Raw genomic sequence first — 18,863 nt, forward strand, 5'->3', positions numbered from 1 at the left:
GGCAATCATTATGCTATTACTAGATTTAGATGTGCGCCTTGGCGCACGACCCCGCTGAATTCTCACCTATGTACGGTTTGCATAACAACGATAAAAAATGAAACATCGAAATCACAAACATTTACATATAATCAGGAAAATGTAAAAAATTATTGCAATATCTAACACTGTTTTTCAGGACTAACAAAAGTAAAGAATAGCAAAAGTACTCTCTAGATAATCTTGTTCGTAGCATGTCCCAAGGATGATTTTTAAATGAACTGGGACTTTTGAATCAATGACACATTGTTGATTTGATTAACAGAAATGTTCATAGGTAATAACAAACTTTAGATATATAGTACTCTAGAAGGTATGTATTCAGCCAGAACCACACACAGACCTTGTTCACTTCACCGGGCAACAAATGCAAAATAGAGAAAAAAAGTTGCTACAAAGTGAACCGCTACATCTGGGACACTACTGTTCTCGCCTAGAAACTGCGCGCAGTTTACAACATCCTTCCTCACCTACCACCCTTCATGTGGGTATGTCAGTCGGTACTGGAGTTACATAGCCTGTGTAGGGCAGGTTACAAATTTAGTGTTATGAAAGAAAATCAACTATGACCAGCAGTTATATATTACTGTACTTGATAGGGCCAAACACCGAAAGGATTAACACATGTTCAGGCAATTAGAGCATTTGAGCAAAATTACCATGTATTAGAGTGAAAGTTCAGATATGTATCAACACGGGTGCCCTCAGGCTGAAGAACTTACCTTCCTTCCGTCAAAATTGAGTAAGCCAAACAGGAGCCACCGCAACAGGTGGACAACTCCAGGCAGTCCTTGGCCTACAACAGCTGTTTCTGGAAAATGTGTAGACCTACAAAAATGCGTCAGTTAGTTCATGATGCCTCCTTGTTCATCAAAAAGGTTAGGGAGCTTGTCTTACAGGTTGAATATAGTATAGACTAAAATCTTGTGAAACCATTCTCTCTCAAAGTACAGTAGATAGCATAGCAAATGATCTGAAGATAAAGTATGCCAACTATGTCATAGTAAACATGATACTTGAAATTACAAAGCATGGTCATCTCTATTTTCACACTGTTTATAGGAAGTTCAGATACCAAAATTTAGGCAATTAGCTCGTGTCAGCTTTAGGCTGACTTGACTGAATAAACGCCACCTTTAGTATGTTGCCATGTAGTAAAATCATCAGTTAGCTTGACAAAGAGGTATCTGCATGAGCCATGCCAGGAGAGAAGAATGTGTCTGGATCCCATTTGCCCGATTATGGAATAATAAGAACGTCTACCGTCTGCCTAAGGAGTTGAAAGAATTGGATACACCGGCCCAAGAAGTTCATCCACAACCAACTTGTCAGGACATATTTGCAGACTTCCCATTGCCAACTCCCTAGTGAACACCCTATTCCAAAAGCTTCTTACCATGTACTGCACAAGTGTACTACAAAACAATAGAATAGTGAAATATTAGGAGCTAGCTAAAAGATTTAGTATAAACATGTTGACAACTATGCAAAAGTCGTAAAATAAGTTGTAGCGTAGAACCAATACCAATGATAAGTGTCATTCTACAGACTATAGCTAGTAAGGCACATGAACAAAAATTATGCCACAGATCACAACGAAATATGTATGTACAAATCCCTAATTGTTCAGTCCTGTAACTGAATTCAACTCAACTGAAGTCTTTTTGCAGGATAACTGAAACATATATTTGGAAAATGCTACTGAACATAGATTACCAAAGTAAACTAATCTTTAGCCTATTTCAATTTCTTGCGAGCACTCAATATCAACACACAATCAAACTCAATATATACTTCCTACGTAGAGGAAGTTCTGTTTGCCAGATGAAAAATTAGCACATAACCTGCTGAACATTCTGCAAGATATATATGACAAAAGAGGATAAAAATAGATTCTTAGTCTCAACTCCAAGTTCTCTGATAGTTTGAACAAATACAAACGGAAGATGCAATAAAAGGAATCTGACAAAACGTAATGAAAAAATCAAACTGGCCCAAGAAGTAACTCAGCAAGAGCATGTCCAGCTTTAATTCATATAGATGGTCTTCATTTTTTAAAAAAAAAACCTTAACTCAGCAAGAAGATGCCTCCGAGTACAATTAGTTATGAAGAAACTTCATAAGAAAACAAAGGACCTTGCTATTTATCCTACAATGGGCTCAGAAGGCAGTGAACTGTATAATGATCAAAACTGAAATACCTCAACATAAGCTAATATTTTTCGCTAAATTTAATTATATCACATGTATAGACCAAAAATATAATGAGCTTAGCTGCAAGCTACTATATTTCTTAAATTTAACTATATCGCTTGTACCGAGAACACACCATGACAATTAAAACAGGAAGGGCAGGTTGTAGTTCTTCAGAAAAACCAAACTCAAAGATCATGTATTCCAATCACACCTAGAGTAAAGATATTGTGGCATGCATCAGTCCATGCAAACTTCAAGTGGCTTGTATCGTCAGCGAAGTGGATAAGAGCTTCCGATAGATAAATTAAGTGAGGGGGAGAAATCAATATCTTTAGTGAAGTAAAGAACTCATCTGATGTAGCTTCTCAGCTATATCTGACATGGAATTAGAACAAACAACTGATGAAGTGTCAGAATAAATATGAGCAAAATTTAAATCAATCGACAGTGTTTGGTGTCCCCTGAAGAAGTCTATTCCAGCAAGCTACGAATAATCATCTATAAGAGACAACTTCTCAGTAAATAAACAATGCGTCTTGCCAAATTTACAATAAGTGAAGGATTTTACTGAAGCTCTCATAAGAAATATCTAGCATGATCAGAAACACACACAATTTCAGTCAATTACTCATGGTTTTTATATAGTTTTGATCACACCAGAAGAAAAAGGAAGGTTGCATGCAAGATTTGTCACCTCTGAAAATGCTCGAGGCAATACATAGCATAATCCAAGAGTTGATGTATGCAGTGTTGCACGATGTGAGGGTTCAAAATATGTCCATCACAATGAAATTCTTAGTGTTTTATGCCATCTGCGGGCTCTTCAACCCCAGGCAAGAAATTGATTATGAGAGCAAACTATTTTAGTTTCTTATATATGTTTCCCATCAAACATGATAACTATGTTTTATCAAGGTTTGTCTAATTCTCAATAGAAACACGTAAGAGGTAATCTGTGTAGCATCACAGTACCCATGTGGAATATCTGTAGCAGGTAATCCACATGCATGGTAATAGTTATGCTTGGAAGAATATTCATTACTCTTTGTCATGCCTTGCTTCTTGAAGTGTAATTATCACCAGTTCAAGAAATACATCCATTTTCTTGTCTGAAGTTAATAAAGAAGGAAGGTTAGTGCGAGAGATTAGTGGAAAGGTATATGAAATATTCAAGTGTAGCAAAGAACAAGCAGGAATAACGAACCAAAAAAGAGCCACTTGACTCAGCGAGCAGGAAAACATAGAGGTAAACTAAAGAAACAAAGAAATGCATGAAAACAAACGTATAGAATATGCAGGCATCTCCATGTCTGCTACTCTTATCCAGGATACTCCACACAGATGATCTTATTTGAATTAATGACAATCACTATTCAGAGAGAGAAACCTGGGAGAACGGCAAATCGACGTCATACCTGGATCAGATGAGGAGTCAATGTATGCTATTGGTTTTTTTTTTTGAGTTTTAAAAAGTTTCAATTAATCAAGAGACATAATTCGGTTACAATCCAGAGCATAGGCATTGGTAACACGTTCTGGGAAGAGCAAATCCCAGACATACGTACCACCTACCTGCTGCACATATGCAGCACACTCATGAGCTACAGCATTTTTTGCTCTTTTTACATGAATACAGGTCCATTGTTGACAGCAAGAAGCTTCCACAATAAAATCTGAAAGGATGCTTCTAAGGTTGGAGAGCGATTCTCTTCCCTGATGCATAGCATTGACCACTTGGCTGCAGTCCGATTAAAAGATGACAGGTCCATTTGTCCGATTCAAGGATGCTATTGGTTTTTTATAAGCCACTAATCTGTGGATACATAAGACTGAAAAGTTCATATACTGACGCATTGTTTTTCCAGTGTAAAACTAATTAGCATTGATATTTCTTTTGCACACACTAATTTGGAGTAATTCCATACAAATTCAATACAAAAAGTGGATCTTAACTGAGAGAGTGGAACCTCGAATCCTCATCGTAGCGCCACCATTATCAGCATGTGTAAAAGTAAATCATCCGCAATGAATCAATTCCTGAAACACAACTTGAAAATATGCAGGTACAATTTTTAGATATGCAAGAAACTGAACCAATTTTGTCACGAGGAAAAAGAGTCAGGGAAGGGATGGCGGTGGACTAAGAGCAAAACTTGATTTTCGAACATGAGGAATCACCACCGAGAGCAACCAGGCCACAAGCACAGCAACACTTGCATGAGAACACAAAATGTCCAATATCAAACAAAAACAAAGCAATGGATGTTGTCGATTTGAATAGGATGCCAAAGCAACCAGCAAGGATAATTGTAGCACTGACACTCATCCTCTACATGATATTTAGAAATCCGAGTATTGCAGCATTGGCTAAATTGTTTCATCGTTTAGTTTCCAAGGTCCAAGTCCACCTTTAAAAAAATTGAGAAGACCAATCAGCCAAAAATATCTATACAACTCACTCCATAAATTAAATTCTTTGTAGCATATGACATCAGGACCTGCCATATATCTGTAGCATCTGAAAACTACTCTAGTTTAATAGTGATAATGTTCAGTCTAAAAATCTAGAAAAGATGGAGGTTGAATCTAAGTTGCATTTCGGTATGTCGCACTTGTCCTTTTACAGACTGCACTCCACAAATACATACTATTTAATAGTATGCATAGTCAAAACTATAACCAGACCCTATGAGATGTTACCAATGACCGATTCCTTGCATACATTAATTTTATCTAGGATTTTCATCAAACACTTTCCATGCAGCAGTAAAAACAGATCTGCACAAATCAAGATGAGATGTTTTAGGAGCTAAATCAAATAGGTAGAGTCTGCCTCCACTTTTATCACAGCCTCTTGAAGAGTAGCGTTTGATAGAGAGAAATAGAAGAGGGAAAACCTGTAGATCCTTGCAAAGAGAATAGGCAGAGGAGGGCTAACTGTTGTGTTGTTGGCCAGCGTCTTGCGCTGCTGCTTGTCATCCGTCCGGCCAAACCGGAGCCGAGCGTTGCTCCTCGAATGCGCCTCAAATCTAGGCCTCACCTACTGACTGCTGCATTATCACGAGATCGGCGATGAGGCAGAGAAGGCTGACGGTGGAGGTCTAACCCCAGCATCAGATTGCATCTTCCATTCCCGCTCCACATGTTGAGGTCCATCTCCTTCAGCTATGGCGCCCTGCAGCCCGTCGCCACTCCATATCTAGTCGCCTTCCCTGCACAGACTATGCCCCAAGATGCGACGACCCACTGCTTCAGCCAGGCAACTGCCTAGAGAGATGGTGGAGGCAAGGCACGGCATGACGCCGTCTCGGTGGAGAGCGCCGGCGGCGGCTCAAGAGAGGAGAGGAGGGGGATTGTCTCCGTCGACCCCGACCCCGACGATGTGGTCCGCGTCTACGGCTCCCACGGCTGCCCCGTGGCGTGGCGCCTCCACGTCGCGCTCCCCTACAAGGCCGCCGCACCGCTGCACTTCACGCCCTCCAAGGCGGCCCCGCTCGGCGGCCCCGTGCTCCGCCTCTCCGCCGTCGGCCCGGAGCTCTGCGGCACCGCCGACGCCCTCCTGCACCACGTTGATGCGCGGTTCGAGGGCAGGCCCGCCGTCGCGTTGCCCACGCGGCGGCCCGTACCCGCGCCTCGCTCGCCGCCGCGGAGGAGGTCGCCGAGATGGTGCACCTACTCCTCTCTCTCCTGCATCAGCCGCCGGCGCTGCTGCTACTCGTGAGCCGGCGCTGCTCCCGCGGCGGCGTGCTGCGACCTGGACGAGTAGAGCCTCGGGAGAGGAGGAAATCGGGGAGGAGGGAGGCAGCTAGGGAGAGGAAAAAATCAGGGGAGGAGGAGACCCGCTGCCTTTTTTCTCTGGATCCCGATAGATATTTCCTTCCCCTGCTCTCTCAGCCAATCGTGCCATGACACGTGGCCCAAGCAGATGCAGAGAAATGAAGCTGAGCGGCCAGCCCGTGCGTGCCTAGTGCCGGACGTGGATGCACTGTGAGGCCCCCTATGGGGGGCATCAATTATACCTTTAGATACATCTTAGTTCACACATAAACTTTAGGTTGGGAAAACCCTCAAGGTTCTACCTTGTTGTAAAAGTTTTTGTTAAAACCTTGGGTATAATGTTATGCCCAAGTGAGAATTTGAGAAAGGAAAGGATTGGGTAAAAATGATGGGGATGAGAAAGTGGTTGGGATATTACGAAAACTTTGGCGCCTAAGTACTCACCCATGACAACAAACTAGCGCAACCACATTACTCCAACATGGGCACGGGGCTTAGCTCGACGTTCGTTCTCTTTAGCATGAGGCACCGCATAACTATACAAGGGTACGGATACCCCCGAGTCCGGGTTGTCGAGGTTGGGACAATAGTATAACGGGAGGCCTTCGGGGCTGACCCGTCCGGAAGATACTATGGGTCTCCTGGCTTGGCGGTGGAGCCACACTCAAAAGGAGGTGAGCTGCCACGGTGCCGGGGAGGTACATACTCCATAGGGTAGGACCTCTTGCTAATTAGAATGGGCGAAAGGCTTCGACTGGTTATCCGATACCCACATACTTTCGTATGATGTCCCGGGGATGATCCCGGCGGATTTATCAGATCTTGTGGGTAAAGTGCGCAAACTCTGTAGAGTTAAATCTATTCCAATAGCCGTGTCCGCGGTCATGGACGGTTGGATTGGCTGTTGCTTAGCCTGATGTGATTTGTTTATGAAAATGTTTGACAAAGGAAAGAAACGGGATTTGTGTTGGAGTACTTGGAGTACTGGAAAAATGGTTGATGACCACAATGAGGTGGTCGGATAGAAATTGATAAAAATTGGGTCTACCCTTCCTAAGTGTTTATGTCGTGAAAGATCTTCCTAAATTGAGTCGAGTAGTAATGTCTTAGCTATATTCTCTCATCTCCTTCACCCATGAAGTTGAGATGCTAATCCCACTAAAACACTTCTTCTCGTCTACATAACATATTTCTTGTTACATAAGTGGTCATTCCCTCTTGATCCCCTGGTTAGACCTTGGTACCTCATTTTCCTTGTTATGTTACTTTGTAAATGGTTTGCGAGTACAATTCAAAATGTACTCACGGCTTTGTCCCTGGCTATTTACTTGGCCAGACTATGAGGAGGATTTTGAAGATGATGGAGGTTATCAGGACGACTATGCGACTTAGGACGTTTCCCGGTCAGCTGCCTGTAGGGTTTAAGGCATGACTTGGGCCCGACGAAGCTACTTGTATCCGCTGCATTTTGATGTTTGAATTCAGCCCGAAGTGGCAATTATGTAAGACTTGGTCATGAGACCGTTTGTAAGACTTTTTATTATTCGGTACTATGTAATGGATGTTGTAACTCTGATTATCAGTTCGGTTATGTGCTCATGTTACACTGATCATGGGATCATGAGTGAATGCATAACGGGTATCTCGGATATTTGAATTCAGGGTGCCACAGAGCTGGTATCAGAGCCATCCTGACTCTAGGGAAAGCCTTAGTTAGCATGGACGTTAATGTTAGGACAAAACTATTTTTCAATATCAAAAACGAGATGACTCTAAGCTGAAAGAATGCCTAGTCTCTCCCCTAAATTTTTCTCCTTAGAGATAAAATACTTGCATTAATCTTAATTATTTTATATTATGTACCTTAAAATTTTGCACACTTATCATATTACTACATGTATTAACCCTAAAATTTTGTGTAGATGGAGGAAGTTATGTACACTCGGAGCCGTCAGGTGGGAGAGTCGCAGCCCTTGTTCCTCTTTGAGACTGCCCTGATCGACGTATGTCACGCCGTCGGTCGCCTCCGCCCCGAGGTGAAGGGCGGGCAGATGGAGCCTCATGACGGGGACTTGTCCTGGATGATCGTCTGCACCATCCGGGGCTCCCACGTCAAGCAGCTCCCGGAGTTCGAGATCCAGCTGTTCGAGCGCACGTGGGAGGACGGTTTGATCCATGCGCTCCAGGCGGCTCTTGCACGCCTCACCTACCACCACCGCGCCGAGCTCGAGGAGAAGAACCTCCCTTATGCTCACTTTGGGCGGCGTGACGAGGAGGGCCTTCCCACCATCGTGCCGTACGTCTGCCCCCTCGGACGCCACGCTGCCCAAATGGAGTTCATCCTCGGCAAGACCCAGAACAGCCTCGATATCAGCCGGATGGAACAGGAGATGCTGAAGCATGAGTTGGACGAGACCAAGACAGACCTTGAGGAGATGAGGAGGAGAGCTCGCCGCCAGCGGAAGCTCAAGCTTCGGGCAAGAGAGGCCAAGTACATGCTTAAGGTGAAGGTGGCACACCTTAAGAAGGCACTCCGCGAGGCTGAAACTAAGATAGAGGAGCAGGAGGATGATGGCGAGGACCTTCGTAAGGAGAATGCTGCCCTCCTTAGTGACGATGATGACTATATGGACGAAGAAGGTTATGATTGTAACAACCCGAGCGAGGAAGATGAGGATGACCAGAACTTCATCAATGATGAGCCAGAAGAGCCAGCACCCTCTACCCCTCGCGAGTCGTCCGAGGAGGAAGACCCCGAGGAGCCGCCGTTTGAGGAGCCGCCGACCAAGGATGACACCATCATCCTTGACGACGACTAGTTTGAGCGCTTGCACCATCGCTAGTTATGTATGATGTCCCTTATGTAATCGTGTAGAACGATGTTGGTCCTATGGTGACCTTGATGTGGTGAACTTTGATCTTTTGGTGATGACTATGTTATGATGATGGTTGCTTTTGGTTTCATGCTTTCTTTATCTTTCGAGTTTTTCAACAAGTTTTTATGCATCATGACACCCCTCCCCCTTAGAAAGAACTCGCCTATCAAAATTGTTCCCTTTTGTCTCATGTCTTCATCTCATCAGATGGTTGACACTCGCCGCGGAGCGCACCAGAATGACCCTCCACCCCCACCTGAACCCAACATGGCTCAAATCCTTCGTATCCTTATGGAAGACCGCTAGGCCGCCCGCGCTGAAAGTCAAGCAAACATTGTGGCTCTGCAGAATATTGCGCAGCTTGCCGCAGGAAACAACAACAATGGAGGTGATGGTGAAGACGGCCCAAGATCCAAGCTTAGGGACTTCCAGAATACTAATCCACCAGTATTCACCAAGTGCACCGCCCCTCTTGATGCGGACGATTGGCTCCGTACAATCGAGAACAATTTGGAAGTCGCGGCTGTAGGCGAGAATGAGAAGGTGGTTCTTGCAACTCACTTTCTCGCCGGACCCGCAAGAGCTTGGTGGGAGAATATCAAGGCAATGCAAGCTGAAGATCATGTGATCACTTGGGAGGAGTTTACTGCTAAGTTCCGCAAAGCCCATATCCCTTCCGGTTTAATCAAGATCAAGAGAGATGAGTTCTTCAACCTTAAGCAGAACAATGGTAGTGTGATCGACTACCTGGACAAGTTCAACACCTTGGCTAGATATGCACCTCAGGACACAGACACTGATGAGAAGAAGAGGGACCGTTTCCTTAATGGTCTTCATGAGGAGATTCAGAGTATTCTCGTGGCCGTTCCTTACCCTGATCTGGAATCTTTGGTGGATGCCGCCATCATGGTGGAGTCAAAGCGCAAGGCAGCCTATGAGACCCGCAAGCGCAAGATGCAGCAGCAGCAGCAGAGTGGACCCAGCAATGCTAGGTTCCGCGGCCAGCCTCCACCAAGGCCGGCGCCTCAACCACAGCGAGCACCAGCCCCCGCTTATCGCCCCTCCAACAACAACACCAACCGCCAGACTGTGCAGCCTCGTTCTGGAGGAGGAAACTTCAACAACAACCCCCGCAACAACCCGAATGCTCGCCCTCAAGGAGAAGGATGTTTCGCTTGTGGACAGCCTGGACATTTCTCTCGTGAATGCCCCACCAAGATGAACCCGGCTCAACGCCCCAATGCACCAAGACCAAATCAAGGCCAAGCTCGTGCTGCAACCGGGAGGAAGCCCCCACCTAAGAAGCAGGCTAATACTGCTAGAGGACACCTGAATCATGCCAATGCCGAAGAAGCTGAAGAATCTCCTGATATTGTGCTGGGTACGTTCCTAGTCCACTCCACCCCCGCCAAAGTTCTTTTTGATTCCGGTGCATCACATTCCTTTGTTACCAAACCCTTTGTCAAGAAAAGTAAAATGACACCCACCCTAATGGATAGACTCATGTTAGTTCAAATACCTGGATCCACCGCTAAAACTCGCTTATCTTGTAAACAAGTTCCGGTAGAAATCTTAGGTGTCCCCTTCCAAGCCGACCTCATCGTCCTAGGAGCCCAAGGATTGGAAGTAATTCTGGGAATGGATTGGATGACTAGATACCAAGGCCACATTGACTGTGCTCATAAGTCTATCACCTTAACCAATAGTGAAGGGATCCAAATAAAATACACCGCCACTATGCCATCATCTAAAGCCTTCTGTAAGCAAAGTATCTCTGGAACCCCCATCGATCTTGTCCCAATCGTTTGTGAGTATCCAGATGTTTTCCCAGAAGAGTTGCCCGGTATGCCCCCTGACAGGGATATCGAGTTCATCATCGAACTTATCCCTAGAATAGCACCCATAGCACAGAGGCCTTATCGCATGAACCCCCAAGAGCTGATTGAACTCAAGAAACAATTGGATGATATGTTGAGTAAAGGTCTAATACGACCTAGTGCCTCGCCATGGGGATCTCCCGTCATATTTGTGGACAAGCGCGACGGTACCATCCGCCTGTGCGTGGATTACCGAAAACTCAATGAGATGACCATCAAAAATAAATATCCCCTTCCCAAGATCGAAGATTTGTTTGATCAAATGAATGGAGCCCGAGTTTTGTCCAAGATTGACCTCCGTACTGGTTACCATCAGCTCAAAGTACGAGAGTCGGATATCCCCAAAACAGCCTTCACCACCCGTTACGGATTGTTTGAGCACACCGTAATGTCCTTCGGCTTAACCAATGCTCCAGCCTACTTCATGAATCTCATGAACAAGGTCTTCATGGATTACCTCGACAAGTTCGTCGTAGTATTTATCGATGACATCTTAGTCTACTCCAAGAGTGAAGAAGAACATGAAGAGCATCTACGACTCGTTTTGGGAACCTTGAGAAAGCACCAACTCTATGCTAAATTCAGCAAATGTCAGTTTTGGCTCAAGGAAGTTGGATTTCTTGGCCATGTCCTGTCCGCTGGAGGAGTCTCCGTCGACCCCTCTCTCATCAAGTCTATCATGGATCGGAAGCCGCCAACTAACCCAACCGAGGTGAGATCCTTCCTCGGATTGGCAGGCTACTACCGTAAGTTTGTAGAAGGGTTCTCAAGTATCGCCAAGCCCATGACCATGTTGCTCAAGAAGGGTAAGAAATTTGAATGGACCGAACAATGTGAAGCCAGTTTCCAAGAACTCAAGAAGCGTCTTGTGTCTGCCCCTATCCTCACCATGCCTGATGTCACCAAGGACTTTGTAATTTATTGCGACGCTTCCAAGCTCGGACTTGGTAGTGTTCTGATGCAAGAAGGGAAAGTTATCGCCTACCTCTCCCGACAGCTGCGGCCACATGAAATGAACTACCCAACCCATGATCTGGAATTAGCTGCCGTAGTTCATGCACTCAAGACTTGGCGTCATTATCTCATCGGAAATCGTGTGAAATTTACACCGACCACAAGAGTCTCAAGTATATATTCACTCAGAGGGAGCTGAATATGCGACAAAGGAGATGGATAGAGCTGATAAAGGACTATGATCTGAGTATTCACTATCACCCTGGGAAGGCAAATGTAGTCGCCGACGCTCTCAGTCGCGAACCATGTTCGCTGAATGCCCGTCTCAAAGTTGAAAAACCTATGCTATACCAAGAGTTTGAAGAGTTCGGCCTGGAACTCGTTAGCCATGGTTTTCTAGCCACATTGGAAGTTCAGCCGACCCTCCGGGATCAAATCAAGGAAGCTCAGAAAGGTCATGAGAGTATTGAAGGTATCAAACGCCGTATGGACAAAGAGGAAGTGGCTGGATTTTCCGTGGACGGAGAAGGAATCTTGTGGTACAATGGACGTCTTTGTGTACCAACTATCCCTGAACTGAAAACCTGATTATGGAAGAAGCTCATAATACTCCTTACTCCATTCACCCTGGCGGATCCAAGATGTACCAGGACCTCAAGGAGATTTTCTGGTGGCATGGGATGAAGCGCGACATTGCCTTTTTCATCGCTAGGTGTGATGTATGTCAGCGAATCAAGGCAGAGCATCAACGCCCGGCAGGTTTGCTTCAGCCATTAAAGGTCCCTGTGTGGAAGTGGGAAGAAGTAGGAATGGATTTCATCACTGGACTTCCCCGATCCAGCCGCGGACACGACTCTATTTGGGTCATAGTGGATCGACTGACTAAAGTCGCTCATTTCCTTCCCGTCAAGACTACTTTCAATGGACATCGCTTGGCAGACCTTTATATCTCTCGGATTGTCAGTCTCCATGGAGTTCCCAAGAGAATTGTATCCGATCGCGGCACACAGTTCACCTCTAGATTCTGGAGCAAGTTACACGAGGCCTTAGGGACCAAGCTCTCTTTCAGCACAGCTTACCACCCACAAACCGGAGGACAGACTGAGAGAGTAAACCAGATTTTAGAGGATATGCTCCGCGCATGTGTTCTAGCCTATGGGACAAAATGGGAAGACTGTCTCCCCTTTGCGGAGTTCTCTTATAATAACAGCTACCAGGCCAGCCTCCAGATGGCACCGTTTGAAGCACTCTATGGGCGCAAGTCTCGCACCCCTCTCAATTGGTCCGAGACTGGAGAAAGTCAAGTGTTCGGGCCTGATATACTTCGAGAAGCGTAAGAACAAGTCCAACTCATCCGAGATCGCTTGAAGGCTGCTCAATCTCGCCAGAAGAGCTACGCTGACCCCAAACGCCGAGAAGTGACATTCAACAGCGGAGACTTTGCGTACCTCCTGTCACCCCTCTCAAAGGAATGCAACGTTTCCATGTCAAGGGCAAGTTGGCACCAAGGTACATTGGTCCTTTCAAGGTCCTTGGTCGCCGCGGAGAAGTCTCATATCAACTGGAGCTACCCGCAGAACTGTCTGAGTTTCATGATGTCTTCCATGTCTACCAACTCCGGAAATGCCTCCAAGTACCTGACAAGCCCGAGGTCTTCAAGAACATCGACCACTGCTCTATCGACCTAAACCAAGATTTAACATACCGCGAGAAACCACTTCGAATCCTGGAAGAAGCCGTAAGGGTCACTCGGAGAAGAAATATCAAGTTCTTCAAGGTGCAATGGAGTAACCATTCTGAGGAGGAAGCCACCTGGGAACGGGAGGATTATCTTAGGAGCGAGTTCCCATATCTCTTCAGCTCTTAGATCCGGAATCTCGGGACGAGATTCTTTTAAGGGGGGAAGGTCTGTCACAATCCACTTTTCAAACCCTGCATATTTTCTAGTTTAAAAAAAAAATGGGCCAACAAAAACTTTTCATACATTGCTACCTAGTGTTGCATAGCATGTTGTGTTGCTTAAAATATGTTGGAAGTATGTGTTCATGATTCAATTCTCACACTAAAACCCTTAGTATCAAATTTTTGTACCAAAATTAAATGAGAGAATTTTCTTTCTTTGCACCACTAGTGTGACAGCTTATAAGTTTTTCCTTCTTCACCTCATATTGGAGCACACAAGTGTACATGCCTTGGCATGCCACTTTTTCCTCTTCACTCACCATACCCCTCTCTTTTTCTCTCTTTTAGAGCAAACCCGAGGAAGGAGGGACACTTCCCCCTCTCTTTTCTTTGCAACTTTTCTCTCTCTTTTCTCTCTTATGGCCGGACAAGTGACACCCTCACTTTGTACTCCCCTCTCCCCTCCACCTCTGGTTTATGCCAAACCCTAGGGGTACACTACCCCCCTTCTTCCTTTATTCTTTTTCCCTCTCAAACTTGGTGCCCTTGCACCACCACCCTAGCCCAACTCATCTGGCCCGCACCCACCCCTCTCCTGGACCCCTGGAGTCCTCTCCCCTCTCTTCACCCCCTCTCTGGCCCAAAACCGAGCAGCCCAGCTCGCCCCAAAACCCTAGCCCACGCCCCCACTCTGGAACGCGCGCACGCACGCAGACGACGCGACAGGGCGTCGCCTCGATCGCCTCCCTCGCGCCTCGGAACCGCGCGACCGCCTCGACTCCCCCGCATGCTGGCGCCACCGCGCGAACGTCATCGCGGCCCCACGCGATGACGCCAGCCCTCGCGCGCTGGTTGGCCGGCGCCACCGCCTGACGCCCGCCCGTTGCCCTGCCTCGCCTATAAAAAGGGTGCCGCGCCCCTCCTCCACCCTCACACACTCCCCACTCCCTTCCCCCAACTCCACAGACGCTCCAGAGAGCGCCCAGGGCGCTGCTCTGGGCTGCTGCTCGCTACTGCACGGCGGAGCCCCGCCCGATCACCGCCAAGGTCGCCGAGCCGCCGCCGTCGACACCCCTCTCTCCCTCCTTTTTCTTCACTCACCCCTGGCCAAGCAGCACCTCACCCTGCCCTTCTTTTTCTCCCCAGACCTGCCCGAGGATGCCGCCGCGAAGCCCTGCCCGTGGAGCACCGCGGGAGCGTCGCCGTCGGGAAGAAGCAGGGAGGAGGAGCAGGACGCCGCCCAAGCCGACCCCGCCCCGTTCCGCGACGACCCCGACCCGCCTCGACCCCGCCACCGTGCCTCCGCCGTCGCCGGTAAGCCTGGCCGTCCCTGCCCCGCCTTCCGCCGGCTGCCCCGTGCGTGCCTGAAGACCGCGAGATGGAGACGATGGCCCTAGGCCATCCGATCTCCATCCCACGGCTGCATGGGCCATGCAGGCCAGTGTGGCCATGCAGGCCTGGCCTGCTGCGGGCCTCCCCCTTTTTCTTTTAATTTTCTTCTTTATTTCCTCCTGCCCGCGTGGCAAATTCTCCTGGGCCGGCCCGTTTCGCACGTAGCACGGCCCAAAAACCCCTTCCCGCCCATTTCCAGTTTGAAAATAAATTTAACATTTCTGTTTTTGAATTTAAAACCTGTGAACCAAATTGCTTATAACTTGTGATCTAAAATTCGAAATCAAATGAAACCAGTGACGTTAGAAAGATATTTTCAAGACCTTTCACATGCCACTGACCTCATATTTTTAGGATTTTTATACGAATTTTAGTGTATTAAACTTGCTCTATGTATTCTGCATACTCCACAAAAATCCTAAAATCATAGAATTAATATTTTTGACTGATTCCAATTGTGATGATCTTGTTTTAATGTTGTCCATCTCAGAAAAATAATATGGGTCCCTGTAAGAAATAATTCTGGTTTGTTTGTAAAAATGGTGTGTCACATGAAATGTTGTTCATTAAAAATTTGTTGTTATTTAATTCCCCCACCCCAACCCTTTTTCCTATAAATTTGGCCAATGCATGTTTTTACTTTGATACAACATACACCCCTGCATGCTTTACCTTATACTTTTAAAACTTGATGCTTGAGTTATGTGTTGATTGTATGTTGCCCTTTTATTTTTCGCGACGTTAGATACGAACGTGGGAGAAGCCGAAGGAGAAGATTTTGGAGAAGGTGTTGAAGAAGACCAGGGACTAGCCAGCCAAGGCAAGCCATTTACTTTGATCCCTTGTTCTCTATGTTCTTGATTGTGATCTTGCCACCCTTGGTCTCTTGATTTATTGCGTCTCCTTGGGTTTGCTTAATTTGATTCTTTTACATACTTGCCACCAAGTGTGTAATGTCCACTCTCGATATTTTGCGTACTTACTCTAAGTATGTGAATCACATTTCATCACCATTTGACACCCTAATTCTAGTAAACACTTGGGATGATATCATTAAAATTGCTCTACTTTTTGATCATCTCCATTCATGCTCAATTGGAGTATGGATGACCTTGACACCCCTTCATGTTATGATGGCAATCATTATGCTATTATACATCTTAGTTCACACATAAACTTTAGGTTGGGAAAACCCTCAAGGTTCTACCTTTTTGTAAAAGTTTTTGTTAAAACCTTGGGTATAATGTTATGCCCAAGTGAGAATTTGAGAAAGGAAAGGATTGGGTAAAAATGATGGGGATGAGAAAGTGGTTGGGATATTACGAAAACTTTGGCGCCTAAGTACTCACCCATGACAACAAACTAGCGCAACCACATTACTCCAACATGGGCACGGGGCTTAGCTCGACGTTCGTTCTCTTTAGCATGAGGCACCGCATAACTATACAAGGGTACGGATACCCCCGAGTCCGGGTTGTCGAGGTTGGGACAATAGTATAACGGGAGGCCTTCGAGACTGACCCGTCCGGAAGACACTATGGGTCTCCTGGCTTGGAGGTGGAGCCACGCTCAAAAGGAGGTGAGCTGCCACGGTGCCGGGGAGGTACATACTCCATAGGGTAGGACCTCTTGCTAATTAGAATGGGCGAAAGGCTTCGACTGGTTATCCGATACCCACATACTTTCGTATGATGGCCCGGGGATGATCCCGGCGGATTTATCAGATCTTGTGGGTAAAGTGCGCAAACTCTGCAGAGTTAAATCTATTTGAATAGCCGTGTCCGCGGTCATGGACGGTTGGATTGGCTGTTGCTTAGCCTGATGTGATTTGTTTATGAAAATGTTTGACAAAGGAAAGAAACGGGATTTGTGTTGGAGTACTTGGAGTACTGGAAAAATGGTTGATGACCACAATGAGGTGGTCGGATAGAAATTGATAAAAATTGGGTCTACCCTTCCTAAGTGTTTATGTCGTGAAAGATCTTCCTAAATTGAGTCGAGTAGTAATGTCTTAGCTATATTCTCTCATCTCCTTCACCCATGAAGTTGAGATGCTAATCCCACTAAAACACTTCTTCTCGTCTACATAACATATTTCTTGTTACATAAGTGGTCATTCCCTCTTGATCCCCTAGTTAGACCTTGGTACCTCATTTTCCTTGTTATGTTACTTTGTAAATGGTTTGCGAGTACAATTCAAAATGTACTCACGGCTTTGTCCCTGGCTATTTACTTGGCCAGACTATGAGGAGGATTTTGAAGATGATGGAGGTTATCAGGATGACTATGCGACTTAGGACGTTTCCCGGTCAGCTGCCTGTAGGGTTTAAGGCATGACTTGGGCCCAACGAAGCTACTTGTATCCGCTGCATTTTGATGTTTGAATTCAGCCCGAAGTGGCAATTATGTAAGACTTGGTCATGAGACCGTTTGTAAGACTTTTTATTATTCAGTACTATGTAATGGATGTTGTAACTCTGATTATTAGTTCGGTTATGTGCTCATGTTACACTGATCATGGGATCATGAGTGAATGCATAACGGGTATCTCGGATATTTGAATTCGGGGTGCCACACTCTTGTTGGATGATGAACACCACTAATTGTGTAGGATTACACGAACCCTCAATGCCGGAGTTAACAAGCTCCACAATATTCGATATTCATGTTTAAATAACCTTAGAGTGCACGATAGATCAACACAACTAAAGCAAGTACTAACATAGCATGCACACTGTCACCTTCACACTATGAAAGGAGGAATAGATCACATCAATACTATCATAGCAATAGTTAACTTCATAATCTACAAGAGATTACAATCATAACCTACGCCAAGTACTACACGATGCACACACTGTCACCATTACACCGTGGAGGAGGAATAGAGTACTTTAATAACATCACTAGAGTAACACATAGATGAATAGTGATACAAAACTCATATGAATCTCAATCATGTAAGGCAGCTCATGAGATCGTTGTATTAAAGTACATAGGAGAGAGATTAACCACATAGCTACCGGTACAGCCCTTAGCCTCGATGGAGAACTACTCCCTCCTCATGGGAGACAGCAGCGGTGATGAAGATGGTGGTGGTGTCGATGGAGGAGCCTTCCGGGGGCACTTCCCCGTCCCGGCGGCGTGCCGGAACAGAGACTCCTGTCCCCCAGATCTTGGCTTCGCGATGGCGGCGGCTCTGGAAGGTTTCTCGTACCGTGGCTTTTCCGTCTCGAAGATTTAGGTCGAGGAGGCTTAAATAGGCGAAGAGGCGGAGTCGGAGGGGGTACGGTGCCGCCACACAATAGGGTGGCGCGGGCCCTAGCCTGGCTGCGCCAGCCCCATGTGTGGGCCCCCTGTGGCTCTCCTCTAGCGGCTCTCGGGTGTTCTGGAAGCTTCATGCAATCCTAAGATGCTGGGCGTTGATTTCGTCCAATTCCGAGAATATTTCCTTACTAGGATTTCTGAAACCAAAAACAGCAGAAAATAGGAACTGGCACTTCGGCATCTCGTCAATAGGTTAGTTCCGGAAAATGCATAAAAACGATATAAAGTGTGAACAAAACATGTAGGTATTGTCATAAAACAAGCATGGAACATCAGAAATTATCGATACATCGGAGACGTATCAGCATCCCCAAGCTTAGTTCCTACTCGTCCTCGAGTAGGTAAACGATAAAAAGATAATTTCTGAAGTGACATGCTACCAACATAATCTTAATCATACTATTGTAAAGCATATGAGATGAATCCAGCGATTCGAAGCAATGTAAATGCAATGAGTAGACAATTGAATCATATAGCAAAGACTTTTCATGAATAGTACTTTCAAGACAAGCATCAATAAGTC

General features: G+C 46.0%; 2 protein-coding genes and 1 long non-coding RNA gene across 3 annotated transcripts; 2 read left to right on the forward strand and 1 right to left on the reverse strand.

Moving 5' to 3' along the window:
• Window positions 1–278: 278 nt before the first annotated feature.
• Window positions 279–3,655, reverse strand: LOC127342288 (uncharacterized). The gene is made up of 2 exons (XR_007876500.2): window positions 762–3,655; window positions 279–557 (listed from the first exon to the last, which is right to left on the reverse strand). It is a non-coding gene; the product is annotated as an uncharacterized lncRNA (long non-coding RNA).
• A 5,500-nt stretch (window positions 3,656–9,155) lies between these two features.
• On the forward strand, window positions 9,156–11,724 carry LOC139837982 (uncharacterized). The gene is made up of 4 exons (XM_071827324.1): window positions 9,156–9,171; window positions 9,259–10,269; window positions 10,708–11,571; window positions 11,717–11,724. Exons 1-4 carry the CDS (start codon window positions 9,156–9,158, stop codon window positions 11,722–11,724), a joined length of 1,899 nt encoding a protein of 632 aa, XP_071683425.1.
• A 1,466-nt stretch (window positions 11,725–13,190) lies between these two features.
• LOC139837983 (uncharacterized) lies at window positions 13,191–13,586 on the forward strand. Its single transcript, XM_071827325.1, has one exon. The coding sequence runs from the start codon at window positions 13,191–13,193 to the stop codon at window positions 13,584–13,586; it is 396 nt and encodes a 131-aa protein (XP_071683426.1).
• The last annotated feature ends 5,277 nt before the right edge of the window (window positions 13,587–18,863 follow it).

This window comes from Lolium perenne, chromosome 3 (assembly GCF_019359855.2).
Source record: "Lolium perenne isolate Kyuss_39 chromosome 3, Kyuss_2.0, whole genome shotgun sequence".
NCBI classification, from domain to species: domain Eukaryota; kingdom Viridiplantae; phylum Streptophyta; class Magnoliopsida; order Poales; family Poaceae; genus Lolium; species Lolium perenne.